Source organism: Vespa mandarinia, chromosome 8, assembly GCF_050613455.1.
Source record: "Vespa mandarinia isolate Hongniang chromosome 8, ASM5061345v1, whole genome shotgun sequence".
Taxonomy (NCBI): domain Eukaryota; kingdom Metazoa; phylum Arthropoda; class Insecta; order Hymenoptera; family Vespidae; genus Vespa; species Vespa mandarinia.
Genome location: NC_140817.1, coordinates 7,699,738 through 7,719,992, shown reverse-complemented (window position 1 = coordinate 7,719,992; position 20,255 = coordinate 7,699,738). Strand labels below are relative to the sequence as shown.

The window sequence follows — 20,255 nt, the reverse complement described above, 5'->3', positions numbered from 1 at the left end:
AGAGACACAGCTTTTCTATAAAAATCCTTTTCCGAAATCGAAGGACATCTCGCACGCATAGATTCTCGACTCATTGGTGGACTCATCGCTCTCATTTTCGGCTCCGGAATTTTCACCCTTAAAACGAGAGGTTTCGCGCCTGGCTCGGGCACGCACATCACCCTTACCTCCGTCATCGTGACCTCTTGTTGACCTCCGGGCCCTTTCGGGCTCATTTTCTCTCGTCTATTTAATTTTAACCTATCTCTTACGCATCATCCTTTGCGATTATCCACATTTAATTTATTTCTTATAATTTTCCTTCGATCGATCGACGAATCGAGAAAATTAACTTTTGACCATCCTCGAACATATTTCGATCTTGCTAATCTTCAAGATGGACGTCGTTTAACGTCCAACGCAATCTCACGATTGACTTTCACATCAAACGAAATTGGATTGTACTACCTTGCTGAATTCAGTAAAGATATTCCTTTGATAAATCTTATTTTTAAGATAGGAACCATAGAAAAAGATAAAAATAGTTAGACACACTACGATTTCGATCGTAAGTTTCTCCTCGAAATCCTTTAGAAACTTTTGTTTGGTACGTACGATAATTGACGAATCTAATTGTCGGAAAAAAAAAACAATTCATATACTTGATTAATTATTTTTCTTCGAAATTTTTCCGATAAACATTTCAGAAAATTGGATCTAATTAAGGATCAACATGATTTCAATCGCGATCGTCGATTCTTAATAAACCTTTTTACGAGCTCAAAGATTTCACGTATACAACGTAATTATTGGGCGCGTCCAATCGGCTAACACAAGGGTGGCACGGTGCTTCGTTAATAGACTAATCAAATAAAGACCGATCGCTGATTTTATCTGGAATGCGACGATTTCGTCTTAGGTGAATCATCTAGGTAAGGAAGCACGATTAGTCAGTCGTGGAATTGCACCAACCAGTGTGGTATTGCACCAATCAGTTGTGGTTAAGTATTCCTGCCAAAAGTTAATTCTAAGCTATGTTATTATTGACCATCCGCAAAATATTTTTTTCACTTAACTGTATATGCACAAAAAATAAGAATCGAACAGGAATCAATTCTGAAAAACAAACTGTGCTAAATGTTGTCACGAGATGAGAGACGCTATCTAATAGTTAATAATTAAATAAACATTTACTATATCTTATCTCGATAATAGCTATGAAATAAGACCAAAGAAGAAAAGAAAAGAAAAGAAAAGAAAAAGCAAAGAATTATACGATCTGATTCGATCTCAAAATGTTTCTATATCAAACGGTAACATTCACGCAAATACACATCCACCCACATCCACACAGACACACACGTACATAAAAAAAAGAAATCTTAAAGAGATAGATTGGATAAACGATCTCACACCAAATCTTTCCTTTACAATATCTTTTTTACAGCCAGTCGTTAGATAGATCGTTTATCGCGGAAAAGGATAAAGGCGCGAGATTTGAAAAGAGACCTGATGAAAAGGGGCGCGAAATTCAAAGGAAATTGCGCATGCGATTATGCGTGTTTTACGAGACACGGAAGAGTGCATCCACGGAAGGAGCGTACTTCAAACTGGCGCCATGAGCTTCGACGACGACGTAGATAGGTGTGTACCTATAGTTAATACCGGGTGGCACGAGAAGCAGCGCGCTTCTCCGCTACGTTTAGCGCAGGCGCGTTTCATCTCTCTATCCATCTCTTTCTCTCTCTCTCTCTCTCTCTATCTATCTATCTTTCTTTCTCTCATTCACTCTCTTTCTATCTCTCTCTCTCTCTCTCCCTCCCTCTTTCTCAATGTCTTGTGCGCGCGCGATGTCTTTACCGTCCTCTCGCCGAAAGCTTCTTCTTTTTCTTCTTCTTCTCGCATCTTCCTCCAACGCAAATGCAACGCAATATTGGAGGGAGAGAGCTCCAATTAGATACGCCACATAACGCTTGCGCTCGTGCCTGGATTAAGCTCTCCGAACGAATGAGAATCGTTTGTTTTGACGCGAGAAGACGAATCGGTAAACGACGACGACGACGACGACGATGACGACGACGATGACGACGACACTTATGTCTTACGGAAACTGCGAAATTGCATTTTCATTCGACGACATCCTAGATCTTTTCTTCTTCCTATTCTCTATCTCTATGTACGTATTCGTTCCATTTCCTTAAGATCAAGTTTTCATATATGGAAGTACAACAGTCTTCTTATTTGAGATAACATTTATGATTGGTAAATTTATCTTTTCCTTTTAATAATTTACGTCTTATCTTAATCGTAATTATCTAATATTTGTAAATGTCTATACCTTTCTATTTGCAATATTTTATGTTTTATCTTTCTTCATTTCTTAATAGATAATTACCATTTATAAACGTATTTAAAATGTTTTTTAATTAAATACTCAGATAAAATACACGAAAGTGATGTCAAAAATTTGTCGAAATATTTCGAAAGTTATTCTTTTCCCTTTTTTTCCTTCTTCTTTTTTTTTGTTTTGTTTTGTTTTCTGGGGTTTTTTTTCTTCTTTTTTTTTTCTTCTTTTTTTTTTTTCTTTTTAATTCGGTCTATTCCAAGAGAAAGCCGTAGTAGCATAATCGAGAAAAAAGACAGTCGAGTAAACGTCGAGCGTCGAATTGAGCCACGTGAGTTCGGTTAGCCGTACGTTTAGAAAATACGAAATAAGAAGATGATGCGATGTACATAAGCCGGGTAAACGCAAGGTGGACGCGAAATACATACTTTCGCTTTCTTATTTCCTTCGGTCACGGTCTCCAATGTGAATCAGCGCTATTTATATACTCTCTTTACTCCTTATGCATGGTACATGCTTGCTCGTACGCGCGTACGCGCGCGCACAATCGTAATACTAAACGTTACATTCTACATATCACGCGTTCTAGATAGTTGTTACACGCGTGTATACATATACGTGTGTGTGTGTGTGTGTGTACATATATATGAATATACGTATATATGTATATACATATGTTCCTGCGAATGCATTCGTAGAATCGGATAATCTAATTTGGCGCCATGTACGACTCGGCAAAGGCATTCCTCGCTGATTCGTTTATTTTTTTCTCTCTATCTATCTCTCTCTCTCTCTCTCTCTCTCTCTCTCTCTCTCTCTCTCTCTCACTCTTTTTCCTTTTTTACAAATTTATTTTTTTCAAGGAGAATCCAATAATTTTATACGCACGGAAACTGCGAGAATGATCTAATGAACCGCATTCGCTTGATTGAGAAACGCGAAAGGAAATCAACCGTTACGTCTGATGCGACGATGGCTATTCAACGGGAAATGATCATTAATCCTAAGATCGAGATGATTACCATGATTTTTTGAGATATCTTCTTCGTAAATGTATCAATTATATTAAATATACCTCATTAAAACGAACCTTTTTATTTTTGAAGTTAGAATATCGTTGATCTTCTATATATTCGAATATTTACATTTAATGAAAATAATAAAAAGGGTAGAAATTCTTTATAAAGTATAATTTTTATATAAAATTAAAAAATGAGGAATAATTAAAAATATATATATTATATATATATATATATATATATATATATATAATATATAAAACATATAATATATATATATAAAACATAAATATTAGTAAAATATTTCAAGGATTATTTTTTCGTAAAATATAATCATTCTAATATATCTACATATATTAACGATTATTCTAAAATGTTTACATCACTCATCTCCTAAAATGGTTATCCTTCGAAAAATTGCGATTACGTAAATGCTTACGTGTTAACTCGAATATCAAGATTATATATCCAACGTCTACAAAATATTATCAACATGAAAAATTCACGTAAAATCAATGTTTGAAGAATAAAACTATATTATAGTAAAGAAAGAGAGAAAAAGAGAGAGAGTGTGTGTGAGAGAGAGAGAGAGAGAGAGAGAGAGAGAGAAAGAGAGAGCGAAAGAGATAGAAAGAGACAGATTTATAAAATTCTATAAACTTATAAAAGAAAATATATCCTTACAAGATTGAAAGATTATCGTTGCAAGGTTCCTCGTAAAGGTAGGCAGGTTCCTCTTCGATCGGAGGTGCACCGATCGGAGATGCATTAGGAAGTATCAAAGATGCAGACCTTCGAGGACCCCGTCTCCGCATTGCAAAATTCCGTTCCCTCGAAGGAAATCTCGGGGTCTTCTTCTTCATCTCCGTCAACTCTTTCACTGATAATCGATCATCCCAAACCATTTTTATCTTCTTATTTTTCTTTCAGTTTGTTTATTATCGTCTCGGATACTCTCCTTCGAAAGAAAACACGTTCACGTTTTCCTTTCGACTATGCTTCAAAGCGCTCAGCGAATACTAAAAATGAACGTTCGAGGGAAGAAAAAAGAAGAAGAAAAAAAAAAAAAAAGAAAAAAAAATATTTAACACTCCAAAAGATCAAGCTCGAAAGTGAAATATATATTGACGAGAGAACGGATAAGTATTATATGCTTCCCTCGATAATGATAACGAAACTAGCTACGAAAAGGAAACACGCTCGAGCTGCTCCGACCTTCGAGCAAGATAAAACTGAAAACGATCGTTGAATGTTCAAGACAACGCGGCCATTTCTTTGCTTTCGTATTACTGATTCCTTAAATCGAATTAACTTAATATAATAATTAGATTTACTTTATAGAGACTTTACCACGTACCGTCGATCCCAACGAACGACTTTCACGAACTGTTACTATGAAACTCACGATGCACTTACGAACGTAAGACACGTTAGCGAGCTGCACGAAAGAAAGGACGACCTTCGTACCTTGGACTGTTCCTCGTAGCACGATACAACGTTACTATTCTGAATAATACACCTTAACATTCCGTTATCACACAATTACGTCTATCGCACGATCGGATGATCAATTCCGAGGAAAAGAAAAGAAAAAATCAAGACACCAAAAAAAAACACGAGAATCTACTCTAAATCTACTTTCTTTTTCTTTTTCCTGTTATTTTATTTTTCTTTTTTATCAACAAACACGACCGAAATGACGCAAATTGTCTTTGATCATACGATTAATGACTCACCACGATCGAATTAATCGACTCCTCTTATTCATCGCAGATATATATCTGTTTACTTATCGACGATAATAAAAGTCTAATAAATATAAACAATTTTCAAATTTATTGGTCTATCGGATTCGTTCGAAATAAAATAAATAATTTTTCTTATAAGTTCGTAAATTCATAAATTAAAACGGACAAGTTCGATGAAAATGTTAACAATGTTACGAGATTAAATGTTCTTACGAATATAAAACGCATGTACGCGTCTAAACAGATATAAAGCCGCGTACGATATAACTTTCCGACAGATTATCTCAAAGAAAGCCTTGTCTTGCTCGGCATTGAATCGGACTTTGACCCTCTATTTCAATCGAAATAATTCGTAACAGTAAAAGTTATATATCTATATAAGATAGATCCCACGCGACGATTCACATTTCGAACACTTCACAATGATTTATATCTTTCTATCTAAACATCGCTAAACATCTCGATCATTCTATATTCACTTATTTTTCGATATACCTACTTTTTTCTTAATTTTTACATTAAAAGGCTTGACTCATTTTTTAACTTTTTTTTTAACCTTTATAAGTTTGTTTTTTTAACCTTTATAAGTTTGTATTTATAAAGTTTAACTTTATAAATACAAATTGTTATATTTTCGTTTCTGAAGAGAAGCCACGTGCTGAATCTCTCGACGGAGAATCGTACGATCTAGACCGAATAACTGAACGTTTCTGAAAGAGTACAGCTTCGCTGAAAACTCCGTCGATAAGAGTTATCGGAAGTAACCTCGTTATCTTGAAACTCAGTGAGCTGTCACGATCGGACGGTCAGTTTGTATTGTGTTGTAAAAGGAACGTCCTAAAAAGCATACATATTATGTGTGTGTATATATATATATATATATATATATATATATTCAACAGTATATTGAATATATGTATACAACATATATTCAATATAGTGTTATAGCACAAGTTATACCAATATATTACATATACTATTCGTTGAGTACAATCATTGCGTAGTCATCATATGTATTACGAAAGGCTGAAAGTCAGTCTCGAGATTTAATGTTTAATGCGTTTTCGTCAAAATACGAGCTATTATATTTCAAAGTGACGTAGTCAACATGGAATTTTAACTCGACGCGCTACTTACGTCCCTGACACAATCTTTTCCTTACGTTCGTATTTTTTTTGCTTTTCTTTTTATTTATTTTTTTTTCTTTTTTGTGTAACTCTGGCTTAAGCTTTATGGTTTCGAGAAATCGGACGGCCTAATCGGCTTTGGATCTTGGTGATCGAACAATGACACCGTTGGGCAGTTGACAAAAATCGATTATAGAAGCATTCTTTCAATCTTATGTATGTAGAACACGAATGTAACCACGAAGAAGAGAAGATTGAATAAGCAACGGGTTTCCCGGACATGAGGAATCCTTAGTTGAGTTGAAACTACTAACCGAGTTATTGAGCTTAGCTACGAGATTATAACATCAAGTTATTATCTTTATTGCTGATTTTATATATAACGTACTTACTACACTCGTTACATTTTATTTTCTCAAATTAAATTTATTTTGTATAAATTATTTATCATTAATAAGATGTTAATAGAACAATTTCAGATAAACAACGATAAATTTTATGCACGTACGAAAAGTGTCAATAAATTTATCGTCATCCTATATAATTGAGAAAAATAAATAATGTTGTTTCCACGGCATGATGATTCTCTCTCTCTCACTCTCTTTCTCTCTCTCTCTCTCTCTCTAGGACTTCACATAAATTTCTTTGATTTAACACGTGACACAACATATTCTCGCAAGTGAACACGAGACTTCGACTCACCGTGTAGCAAAGTAAGCAAGATCTTCTTCTTTACGTTCCTCGTTTTCGAAGACGTTGCTGCTCGAGTAGTTGGAATTTTTCCATTCGCCGCTGCCCATCTTGTCGTGGAAATTGAAGATTTCGCGTGCACGCAAACACGTGCTCGGCACGTGGTAACGCAAAAAACATTCACGCACGTACAAACGACGAATACACGCGGAGTCTAACACTCACAAGTTGTCAGGGACACGAAACTAAACTCGAGGAAAAAAAAAAGAAACAAAAAAGAAAAAAGAAATAAAAACGTTATCTGATCATTCTAAGGTTGCGTCCGGTGATTCGTAAAACGTAGACTTCGAATCGCAAATATAATATTTAATTTGTCAATTGCAAAAAGTAAAAATTTATCGTAAAACACATTCACTAAAAATATTAAAAAAATAGAATAACAATAATAATCAAAATATTAATAATAATAATAATAATAATAATAATAATAGATTCGAATAAATAAATAAAAAAAAGAAAAAAAAAACAAAAAAAAAAGAAATCGCCGAAAGGACGTTGTCGAAGCAACGAGTCCAACTTCTCTCCGTGCGAATGACTTTTATCGGCGGGCTATTTGTCCCGATAGCGCGAACGACCGGTCGATCATACTCTAAATTTAGCACACGCGCTTCGAACGAAACGATAGAAGAAGAGACGTCGAGCATGTAACCACGCAACGCGCAGGACGGACGTTTCTTTCTCTCTTTCTGTCTCTTTCTCTCTCTCTCTCTCTCTCTCTTTGTTTCTTTCTCTCTCTCTCTCTCTCTCTCTCTCTCTCTCTCTTTGTTTCTTTCTCTCTCTCTCTCTCTCTCTCTCTCTCTCTCTCTTTCTCTCTTTCTGATATCTCTGTCTCTCTCACTCTTTCTTTTCTTCCTTTCTTATTTTCTTTCTCCTTCACACGTCCGTTCACACACGCTCACACATCATACGTCCAGGAGGAAAAAAATCACGTTTAACTCACTAACGCACTGGAATATACTGAAGAAGAAGAAGAAGTAGAAGAGTAGCAGCAACTTGAAATCATCGGATAGACGGCTCGAACTTTTCTGAGTAAGCTCGCTCACTGTGTCCATTCGTTCGCTTACTGTCTAAGAAGGCGCTGTCAATGTCAGCTGATCGAATCAACGCCAACCGAAACATCGGATTCTCAATGATCTCATTTAATTTAATTTATATCTACACTTTTGTCCACTAAATTATATTTAATAATTTATTCTATAATAATTTATATTCGAATTTAACAGGGAATTCACATATGTTATCGTAAGTGTTAAGACAGTTCGTTAGTGAAGAAGAATTCTTAGAATTCCATTGACAACACGCATTTCCTTTACCCACACACGACATTCTTGTGATTATGTGAGCGAGAAAACACGAATTGTATGTTTCTTTTCGTTTCTTTTCTTTGGACAAAAATGTAAATAATTATATATGTTTGTATATATGTACTTACAAAAAATATAGTATCGTTGATACTAAAATAAATAATTCAGTACAAGATGGAGAACTACGAGAGAAAATATCGAAAAATAAGATTCTTATTAATTGTACTTCTTGGTATTTATTAGTTATTATCCATTTAATTTACAACTACGTGGGGAAAATCAAATATACCACAAAACAAAATATTTTGAAACAAGAAAGGATTTTTTAAAGCTTCTTTTTTAATCCAATTCTCAGATTTAAGGATACAGGAAAATAAAATAAAAAAAAAAACATTTTCTGTGAGACATACACTGCCTTCGAATTAATAAGTTATTAATATAACAAAACAAAAAATAACAATCTTAATTATGCAATTTTTTTTAAATGCAATTTCTGTTTTTGTAACAGCCTTAATATCTCACAAAGCTCTACTGTTGTGGGATATACTGAACTATATGCGGCATCCGTCTCTCTCTCTCTCTCTCTCTCTCTCTCTCTCTCTCTTTCTCTCTCTTTCTCTCTCTCTCTCTTTTTCTCCCTTTCAACTGATCTTGATCTTTAATGATCAACAATTATTTCGTAAGGATAAAAGGTATTCGAGAGTTATCTAAAGAAATATTCGTTACTCGAATAATTCGTTGTCACGGGCATCTCCTTAATTCAGAGACTTTCAAAATATGTCCCATTTTTTTCGCACGGAATGAATTTTCCCTCATCGTAAATAAATACTCGCGTGCGTACGCACGCACGCACTCACGAGATATGTGTCAGAAAAGCATTCGCGACGAATCAACAAAAAGAAATTGACCAGGAATCGTGCCAAACGCATACGAGTCGAGAAACTATCTTCAAAAATATCATCCACGAAATGTTAATGCTCTCTGATGAAATATAAAGAAATTCTCTTCTTCGAAGAAAGTATTTTCTTATCTAGAACGACGAACTACTATGACAAAAAGGAAAACAGTTACGATAAATAAATAAAATATCACGTTTTCCTTTTAACATTTAACATGAAATTTCTTTTTCTATTTGAAAAAGTAAAGGAACATCGAGTTTCTAAAAGTAGAGTAAGATATAAAAATATCATTTGGAATCCTTGAAAAGGTCTCTCAGGTTTCGATTTGTTTGCCAAATACCTTACGGCTTCTACGCTAAACGACTTAGCCCAAGCATGCCCGCCCACCCATGTGTTAATAGGGCAAGCACGATATTTACTAGAAATGTCAACGGCTACCCTTTCATTGTTAAACTCAAATTACAAACCCTTATGAGTTGTTTTGACCCGTTGCGAGAATTATTCGTTTTAATGTACCACGCCCATTATGTTCGAAAAAAAAAGAACATCCTAATTCAATTAATATTTTATCTAAACTCTAAGACACGAATATTTATCTTTTGAATGGACGACTTTTTTTCATTCTTTTCTCTCCCTCTCTCTCTCTCTCTCTCACTCTCTTTTATCACAGTTACATCCTTCTCGACTTCTATTTTCATTAATGAATAAATTTTACAGGATCATAGTAGATTTTACAAGATTATAGTTGCAAATATGATAAAGCAACGGTTCGCTGATAACAGCAGAACTTAATGATAGATAAAATGTAGCACATGAAGAATGAGTCTTTAAAGGTTGCAGATATCAGTCGTTAAACTTCTTTTATCATGATCTTTATCTTTATTCTTGATATTCTCCATTTGATTTTTAATCGATTATTAAATATCATTTCTTGGAAATATTGTATATTCTTTTTCTTTTCTTTTTTTTCAATATCGTCGGATCTCCACGATGAATCCTACGAATTCTATAAATCCTACATTAATATATTACATTTTTCTTGGAAGGACAGGAAAGACTCTCGCGCCATAACACCTTCGTCGCAGCATGAAGTCTAAAGTATAAAGGTGATCTCACTCGTAAATGCGTGGGTGAGAACGACGGTATCCGAGACTCACCGTATTTGAACACCTGCACAGCACAACGTTATATGTAGCGTAATAATGTCCACGAGCAATTATCGCACGACGACCGCCCTCGAGAGACAATGGAAAAGTTGCTTTGTTGTTCGTACCCATGAATATCAGAGAACATACATATGTACATACGTACATGCATGCATACAAACACATACATATACGTGTATATATACTTAAAGTTCATATGGGTTTATGAACGAACCTATAAAGGATTTTACAAAAATAAAATTTCTACCTAATTCGATAAAAATATAATCTCGATCTCTTGACATTCACATTATTAACAAAATTATCATTGATCATGTTTTTTGAAATTGACAGCGAAATAAAAATTGATTTCTATGAACGATTTTCATTCATATAAATAAAGCAGTGATTTCTTTATCTTTCAAAGATAATGGATTAGTAAATCGATTAAAATAGTAAATATTTTTACAATGATAACAAGAGAAATAGAGAGAGAGAAAGAGAGAAAGAGAGAAAAAGAAAAAAGAGAAAGAACAAAGTCTGGCCTTGCTGCATCTTCATAACCAACTTGTACATCGTCAAAGCAACACGTGCACGCGTGAGAAGAGTCGGCCGAGTAAAATGATTCACTATAACCGAAACTAGGTTGCTCTTCGAGAAAGACGAACAACATTTCAAAAATAGTTCCAGCTTGCCAGACGATCAACGGAAATGCGGAAACGTATTCTCAGAAGTTCAGCCGAGAATGAAATCGATCTATTATAACAATTTGCTTTCGTTTCATAGAACAAAGTCAAACTAAGAGGCTTGGTTTTACACTCAACGAAGTAAAGTATGTTATCAAAAGGAATAATAGGTGTAGTAAAGTATGCATCTATGGTTGGAACGGACATTGTAAAATCATTTACATACGTCTTACGTTATGGACGTACACTTATGGACGTTTCAATAAGACTTTGCAATCTGAATTTATATGATCGAACGATCCTTCTCTTTTCTATTCTCCTCAACAATTTTTCTCTTTCTTCTTCATTTTCTTCTTCTTCTTCTTCTTTCTCTTTTTCTTCTTTTTACGATTAGGTCCTTCTTAAAAAAATAAAAAAAGGAAAAAGAAAAGAAAAAAGGAAAAAAGAATGTTATTTACACGTAATCCTTAGCAATGTGTTTCTCGTTGGACCATAAACATTCGAAAGCTAAAGCATTTAACGTTTCGATACGATACTCGAAACATTTACACTGGAGTTTACGTCTCGCTTCGTATCTCAAGTAATCGGTGGATTCACTTTCACGTGCCGTGAAAGGAGCGAATCGATGATGCGAGTTTCCTTATCGATGCCCGCTATCAACAAGCATGAGAATGTATGTACCTACGTAACTTCTATCTTTTTTCTTCTCTTTCTTCTTTTTTCTATTTCTTTTTTCTTTCTTTACCTTCTAAGATTATTTCTTTAGCACAACGAATGTGTATATTCCCCAATCGTCCAATTAAATGTATAATATATAATTTCGTTGATTAAGAAATAACATGAAATATGTTATATGTATGGTGCTATATAGAAACGAGTTTATGATTTTCAAGTGGTGAAAGGCTTGGATTTATGAAAGTGACTTTGGAAAAGCTAGAAACAATCGTGTCACGATCTCCTCATAGTTTATAGTTGGTCCCCTACTGCGTTAGACAAACGAAGAGTTCGAAATAAACTAAGCCAATGATCTAAGGTGGAGTCCTTTGAATGCTATCGGGCAAACGAAAATAGGCAGTAGGTAGAAGTATGCTTTTAAAATTGACTTCTCTATGACGAACGACCAACGGAAAGACAAATAAAAGGAATCGAGGTCGATCTATTTATTATGACGAAAATGACAAAATTAATGAAGTTGATTTTTGCTATCAATTTTTTCTATTAATCCTCTATAACCCAATTTTGTTTTGTGTTTATAACAAAATTATATATATATATATATATATATATATATATATATTTATAATTATACTTATTCTATTACATATAGTATAAGTAATACTAGAATATTATTATATTAGTATAAGTATTGGGTTGGCAACTAAGTGATTGCCGGATTTCAAATAAGAAGGAAACGACAAAATCCGCAATCACATAGTTGCCAACCCAATATATAAGTACATTATATACAATAATTATACCAGTATAAATAGTATTACAACTAATACTATATAATTATACTAATTGTATAAAATATACTTCAAAAATATGAAAAATTTCGGATATGAATACAATTAATATTTTCTACTCATTGAGACAAATCAAACTTATAAAATAAAAATATAAAAGTGTATAATTTCAAAGTTACATGACGTTATAGAGGATTAAATCAATTCGACGAATAATGGTCGACTACTTATTGTACTTCAGATGATGAAGAAACAATGTAGGACTGGTCGAAGCCGTCACAGCCGTTACTATTTATCACATAAACTATCAATACTCATCTCGGCACACAGCGTGGGCATCGTCGATTACGCTCGACGACATCCTTGTAACGCAAAATGTTTCCAACGCAACATTGACAGAGATACACGCCTTTCTCTATCATTCTAAACTTGTTAATACGTTTTTTCTAAACGATTCAACAAAAAAGAATTCATAAAAATACAATCTTTCAAGATTATTAATCTTGATAAATCATTTTTTATCTACTATAGAACAGGAACCTCGTTTAGAACTTTTTCTATCATACAAAATTAGTATGAGAAAGATGTAATACCTTACCGACGACATTCATAACTTGTCTTTGAATGTCAACGATTTATTTTTACTTCGAACTACAGAGAGAGAAAGAGAAAGAGAGAGAGAGAGAGGGAGAGAGAGAGAGAGGAGAGAGAAGGAAAGAGAAGGAGAAACAGAAAGAGAGAGAGAGAGGAGGAGAAAGAGAGAGAGAGAGACGAAGACAGAGAGAACAGCAAGCAATCGTTATAAATCTTCAACTCTAAAGCAATCTCTAAGACGTTTACGATCTGTTAGATAATATTAGATCAACGATGGTATCCATCTAACAAAACGATTGTCAATCATTGAAGCTAAATCGATTTGCCAAAATTTTCCTTGCAACGAATTTCTAATATTATTATATCCCGATAATATAAAATCGTGTATCTTTATTTTTATTTTTTTTTTCTCTGAAACAACAAAATTTGATTAAGAGAATCCATTATCTCTTTCGCTTTCTTCTTTCTTGTCACGCTATTTCCCTTACATAGCAATTAATTCATTATTACCGCATTGCCAGGTTGTAAGTCACGGAAGGTAATTACAATGCTTGGTAATTCCTGCACCGTTAAGTTACGCAGTTGGGATAATGGGACATAATTTTTTCCTTCAACGCAACAATTCCAATATGATCTGACTTCATTTTCATTTTACCATCACGCTCGCTGTTAATATCTTATTATTAATTCTTCGAAAAAAAGGAAAAAGATAATTGTCCCTCTTAACGTAATATGAAATCGAATTGATTAGTATTAATGAAAGGATGATCGATGAGATCGATACGAACGATTCAAATTTCAAGGAAACTCGTTGCTGATATGAGTTTAATCGAGAGAAACTAGATACTCTTTAGCCAGCACGCATTAGCAGCTGTTTTCTCAGTGATCGATACCTAAGTAGCAGGGAAATACACGGTTCGATCGATTCTATGGATCGTTGCCAAAACAAATAAAGGTAAGCCAACGTCGTTAACGTCCCTTGGAGATTCGTTAACGATAATTTTCGATATACCTATTCTCTCTCTCTTTCTCTCTCTCCCCTCCTCTTTCTCTCTCTCCCCTCCTCTTTCTCTCTCTCCCCTCCTCTTTCTCTCTCTCTCTCTCTCTCGCGGTAGTACAAAAAGATTACCCAAATACTTAGATGTTTTCGTTCGATGGATCATGATGCTGCGAAGACTTACCTCCAAATATGTGGGGAAAATCCAGGACACACGTCTCCACACTGTAAACATGGCTGTCCCTCCTCGACGTCCGTGATCAGGACACCCTAACATAAGATTCGTTCGTTAATTTTCATATTATTTATTTTTATTTTGTATATATAATTTTTGTTTACGTAATCTCAACAAATAGTGAATAACTTGTTAAATATAGAAGAAAAAATTATAGCTTATTCCATATGACCTAACAATATTCATTAAACTCCAATTTTCGTATTATTTATCTTTACTTTTCGTACATAATTTTTGTTTACGTAATCTCGGCAAATGCGTATAACCTGTTAAATATAGAAGAAACTACAGCTTATTCTATGTAATCTCCTAACAAGATTCATTAACCAATATTCATAATATTTATTTTTACTTTTTGTACATAATTTTTGTTTACGTAATCTCGATAAATGTGACTAACTTGTTAAATATAAGAGAAACTATTGCTTATTCCATGTGACATCCTAATAAGATTCATTCACTAATTTCCATATTAAATATTTATTTTCATTATACGTCAATAATCTTTTTTTACGTAATTACGATAAATACGAAAAATATCAAAAATAAAGAAGAAACTATGGTTTATTCCGCATGAGACCGAAACAAATCGCGAAAGTATCGTTCCATCGATTCGTTCGAAGAAAATGGCGTTGCGAATCAATTGCAAAAGACCGAAAGCTTTCAATCCCTTCTCTTCCTACGCGTCACCGTCTACGCGAAGCAAATACTCAGTGATCTTTTTCTATCTCTTTTTTTTTTTCTTTTTCTCTAAAAGGAAAATGCAATGAAGTCGTGTTTAAATTCTTCGACGCACATATGTACAGAATAAAATAATAGTACAGATGTCGATCAATTCGATCGTCCATTCGTGCGAATCGGTAAAAGCGGAACGCGTTCTACTTCAAAGTATCCTAACGTTTTTCTTATTTATTAGCTTACTTTAATATTCTCAAAAGTAATTGAAATTATTATCGTGGATATCGATAATGGATGAACTAACTAAAAACATTATGACCTGATCGAATTTAAAAGGATCGATGAACCTAATCGATACTCTTAAACTTTCATTTAATTTCTTTTAGGGAAAATTTTTTCTTTTTCAAATTATAAAAATATAATTTAATTGTTTGAAGTATTAAAAACAAACTATAGATGAAATTTACACGTACACATATTACGTGTCAATGACTTTGAAGAAATTAAATCGATTATTTTTATTGTTAGATCGAAGTATCTATAAAAATTCATTTCTTTTTCATGAATTTTGTGAAATATATAAAAAGAGTGAACGATGTTCGATATGGTATCGTGTGTCTCGTGGCAAATCTAACATAAAGACTAAAGAGGAATCCTGTGAGATGAGGTGCGGTACGGTGAGGCTAAGTGAGGTGAGGCAACTCGCGTTGGATGCGTTCAAGAACCTTCCGCGCAGCATATATGGTCGGTCCGCCCACGTGGAACGACTTGTCGTCGACGATATAGCCAAATATCGCGTATATGACGAATACACACATTCAAAAATATGCCAGGCAAGAATCTCGCGTCTCCATTTTATTCTAGGATATGCATATATAGCGATCCTAAATAATGATCTCTACCGAAACGTGATTTGGGTTGCGCCTAATTAACATAATTTTTTTCTTTCTTTTTCTTTTGACAGTGAGTCACGATCGAAAAGACCACATCTAGTCTTCGTCATCGTCTTCGTCATCGTCCTCGTCATCGTCCTCGTCATTGCCTTCGTCATCATTTTTAAATATTATTATTAGTTCCATCGATTATTAGAAATATTCTCTATCAATTTATTCCTCTTGGTTTTTACATGGTATATATATATATATATATAGTATATACAGCAGAAAAAAGGAAACGTTTTAATTTCTTTTGAATTGTAAAAAGATTAAGCGTGAAATTATGTGTAGGTATGTATGTATATATCGAAAGATCGCTCGAAAACTTTGAAATCTCGTCTATTGGGTCAAATCGATAGTTCACCTCTCTCTTGAGATGGCACGATAAGCGTCGTATTAACCGTTACAGTGATAATTAACTCTCATCGTTAACGAAGCGTAGAACTCCTCGTTGATCGTCCATAATAGAAAGGGTTCGCTTTTAAAGCCGAAAGCAACTAAGGAGAGATCTTATCCGCGATGTTGTTTCTTACGTGACGTGGCTGTTCCACTTATGGCTCGTTCAATGACATTCGCAGGACGCAATGGCCAACGAACGAAAAGCCGCATGCTGTGTCGAGACCGAACGATAGTCGGTCCTATGACTTTTGTAGACATCTGTGTGTGATTGTTTGCCAAAATAATTATTCTAATCTCTACAATACGAATATCCATCTCACGGGGGATTGAAAAAAAAAAGAAAAGAAAAATAATTAAAATCTTTGATACGCATGTGTTCATCATTTTAATTATAAATTTTCGTACATATTTCTTTTATGTCATTTAATGCAATATCGTTTATATTCTTTATATTCTCACAACACACGTGTGTCCATTCATAATTTCACTGATTAATCTCTGATATAATATATATTATATATATATATATATATATATATATATATATATATATATTTGTGTAATATATATATAAAAGACGAAAGGTTAAAAATTTGATCGCGGATAAAATTTGATTCTCAACGCCATATGACATTGGGTACACTTTAGGTCCACTTTCGTTCGATCCCGATAGCCCACGTATTATTATTCGAATAATGATATCCCATGCAAGATCCACTAAAGAAATTTGTCCTTTTTAACAAGCCAATTTTTATCTTCTCCAACGATTAATGAATATCGCTTCTCGTTTCTGTATCATACATGTCTGATCGAACGCAATAGACTCAGAAAAGTGCCATACCCCTTCGCGATAATTCCAAAGTCTTCTCGAGGGAGTAGATCCATGGGGTATTCCTGGTATTAAGCCATCTCTACGAGTTCCACGCCAAGAATCCAATCGTTGCTCATTGTCAGCATCCTCATCGTCCTTTACAATCGGCATTACCTTTTTCTTATCTTTCTCCTCCTCCTTCCTCTGATCCTCCTTTTCACCCTCCTCTCCACTTTCCTCATCGCTATCATAACGCTGTGAAGACACATCGCACCTTTTGCGTCGCTCCAAACCAAAATCTTGCATACGTCGACGTCGTCTCGAATTTTCCGAAATATTAGGACGAATCCTTACAATAGTCGTACCATTTCGTTCACGAGCGATTCTTCCCTTCGAATCAAAATCTCGATTATCAGGGATTCGGCGACCGTTCGTTCGAATCGAATCTTCTTGCTCGATTTCGCTCTCGTCTCCTTCGTCCTCCTCATAAGCACCTTCGACGAGGCTTCCATTATTCTCCTTTCCTAAGATCCCTCCCTCTGTTCTTCTCCCTCTACCATTCTCTTTAAGATATTTTGCAGCAAAGAGTCTGTTACTCTCGCGCCAAAAATCCTTTCGATCCTTCGTTTCTTGAAAATTTTCTTTTATATCCTCATCTACTCTCCCTGATGTAAAAGCTCGAGAATGCTTTTCCAATTTCTTGTCCCGAGTACCTTCTTCACTTACTTTCTTTATCATCGGTCCATTCGAGGAGCGAACTCTCGATTCTATATCATTTCTATCCTTCCAAGGACTCGTTCCACTAGATACCCCTCTCTCGCGACTCGTGAAAAAATTTCTATCAGATTCGACGAATCGATCGTCGAATGAACTACTTCGCCTTTTTGATTCTTCTTCGTTTTGATCCTTACCAACGTCGCAATAAACCCCATAAGAATGTTCCCTCTCAGATTCGATCCCTCGATCCTTAAAAGAAATTCGTCTACCTAAGACGTTTTCTCTCTGTTCTTTCGAGACTCGACGTATAGGACTCGTAGTCGATTCGACGAAGTTTTCGTCCTTGAAAGAAATACTGGTAATTATTCCACGATCTTGATTATCAGGAGTCCGTTTTCTTTCCCCAACAATTTTATCATCCCCGAATGATATTATTCTTGCATTAGAGACTCGTGTATGGTCTCTCGACGATCTTTTTTCTTTCTCTTCTTCCTCAAATGAGATTTTACCATACTCAGGATGTTTCGCTTTGAAAGAACTCCTTCTTCCTAAATCGACACTATCTACCAATTCGGTCTTTTCCCTCTCGGTGACGTCACTCTTTCGACTCTTTATCGTACACTTAATTCCACCATCTGAATCGTTCTTGAATGAATTCCGTCCTCGTATCTCATTATCCTGATCCTTGAAAGACGTTCTCCTCGTTATACCGATCTCTTTCTTCGAATGCATCCTTTGTGAATACATATCCGTGTCTCCGCTGAAAGAAATCTTCCTGACCGTTTCTCTCTCCTTCGAAGGATCGTGAAGATTTTTTTTTAAATATTCTTGATCCCTCTTATCTTCGACTGTTGCTCTTTCATATCTCTGTATTCTAACATCAAATTCCCCGGGCAATACTTCATATGGACGAGTAGTACTACTACTATTACTACTCTTCGTCTCGTCCTTCGTACGAGCTCGATCCTCCTCGACGTCCTTGGATCTTGATCGTCTACGAGTGATTTCGACTACGTACGCGTCTTGGCTCTTCCTCGAAGAATTCTCCTTCTCTCGACGGTCGTTGTCCCTATCGAAGGGCGCACGTCTACCTTCTATACGTCGAACATTGTCGTCGACGTTCAACCCAAACATCTCGCGAACATGAGACTCGGCTTCACGAAGCATGTATCTTGGAATTCGCTCGTCTAACTCTCGAAAACCATTCGCGTCGTTACTCCTTGCACGGCCTAATTCATACCTGGAAACTTTCTCGATACTCCTCGATCTTCTACGATCCTCGCGTGTTTCCTCGCCTCTATTCGATTTACAGAAATCATCGAAACGTTGATCGTAACCAACAGACGTTTTTGTATCATCCTCCTGACGATTTCCAAGCTCTTCGTCGACGAGACAACGTCGACGTCGACGTTGACGACGATCCTCGATCGTCGACGAAATAACCCCCCCTCTCTCCGGACTTCCCCGTTCTCTTCTATTTCTCAACTTATCCTCTTCGCGTGTTTTCAATCGTTCGATCATGGCTCCGATCCTATGATCTGTATCCGTTCGTACATCGATACTAGGAAAACTCGTTTTCTTTCGGTTCTCACCATTTCTTCGAACAGCCGAGGACTCCGCGAACATATAATTTCGTGAATCGACTCCTTCCGAGGAATCTTCATTCTTCCTCGTCTCGTCTTTTCTCGATCCGTGTATTTCTCGATTGATAATCTTTTCTTTCTGATTCTCTTTTCTCGGACTTGGGACGTATTCCTCGTAAAGCAACGGTGGCTTATCATTGTTATCATTCACATCTTCATCATCCTCCTCTTCCTCCTCTTCCTCCTCTTCCTCCGCCTCCTCATCTTCCTTCTTCTTTTCATTTATTTCCTTACGTCCAGCTATATCTTTCATATCCCATGATGCAAACCGATCCTTGCTTCTCTTATAAAGAATATCTGGATCCTCTTCGATTTCTTCTCCGAACCGTCTACCATTTCTCTCAGAACACTCCCTACGAAAATCTCCAAAGCGATAACTATTTTCCCGCGCCGCTTTGCCATTCCTTTTATCATTTCGTTCTTCCGGCTCGTAATAAAATGTATCGCTTCCAAATGACGTTGCTTTTGGTCTGTCCTTCGACATTGAAGAACTTCGAAGGCGCGAACTCATTTCGTTTACTAATGTAAATAAATGTTTGATGACCTTCTATTACGGTCTATCTTCCCCCTCCTTTTTTTTTCTTCTTCTTCTTCTTCTTCTCTATTCATACAACACCAATAATATACGATTCTTGCTTCCGTCTGATGATAGCGATGAATAAATAATCAAAGAGAGCAACAGAGTGTAGATCTAAAAGATCCAACCGGTAGGTACGTCGCGTTACAAATCGTTCTTACGAGTGCGACGATCTTAGCTCGTTGCGATGATTCCTTTTTCA

General features: G+C 35.4%; 1 protein-coding gene across 2 annotated transcripts in view; it reads right to left on the bottom strand.

The window, feature by feature from the left end:
* The window catches only part of Lmpt (four and a half LIM domains protein limpet), a 42,993-nt gene extending 22,991 nt beyond the window's left edge, over nt 1-20,002 (bottom strand). The window contains exons 1-2 of one of the 2 annotated variants that reach the window (XM_085658668.1): nt 17,147-20,002; nt 14,243-14,328 (exon numbers count right to left, since the gene is read on the bottom strand). In XM_085658668.1, coding sequence (XP_085514794.1) covers nt 14,243-14,328; nt 17,147-19,987 — 2,927 coding nt within the window. In that variant the 5' untranslated portion in view covers nt 19,988-20,002. Of the gene's footprint in view, nt 1-4,026; nt 4,321-14,242; nt 14,329-17,146 lie in introns of those variants that run through there. The other variant, XM_035886593.2, reaches the window with a different exon arrangement.
* Between the last annotated feature and the right edge of the window lie 253 nt (nt 20,003-20,255).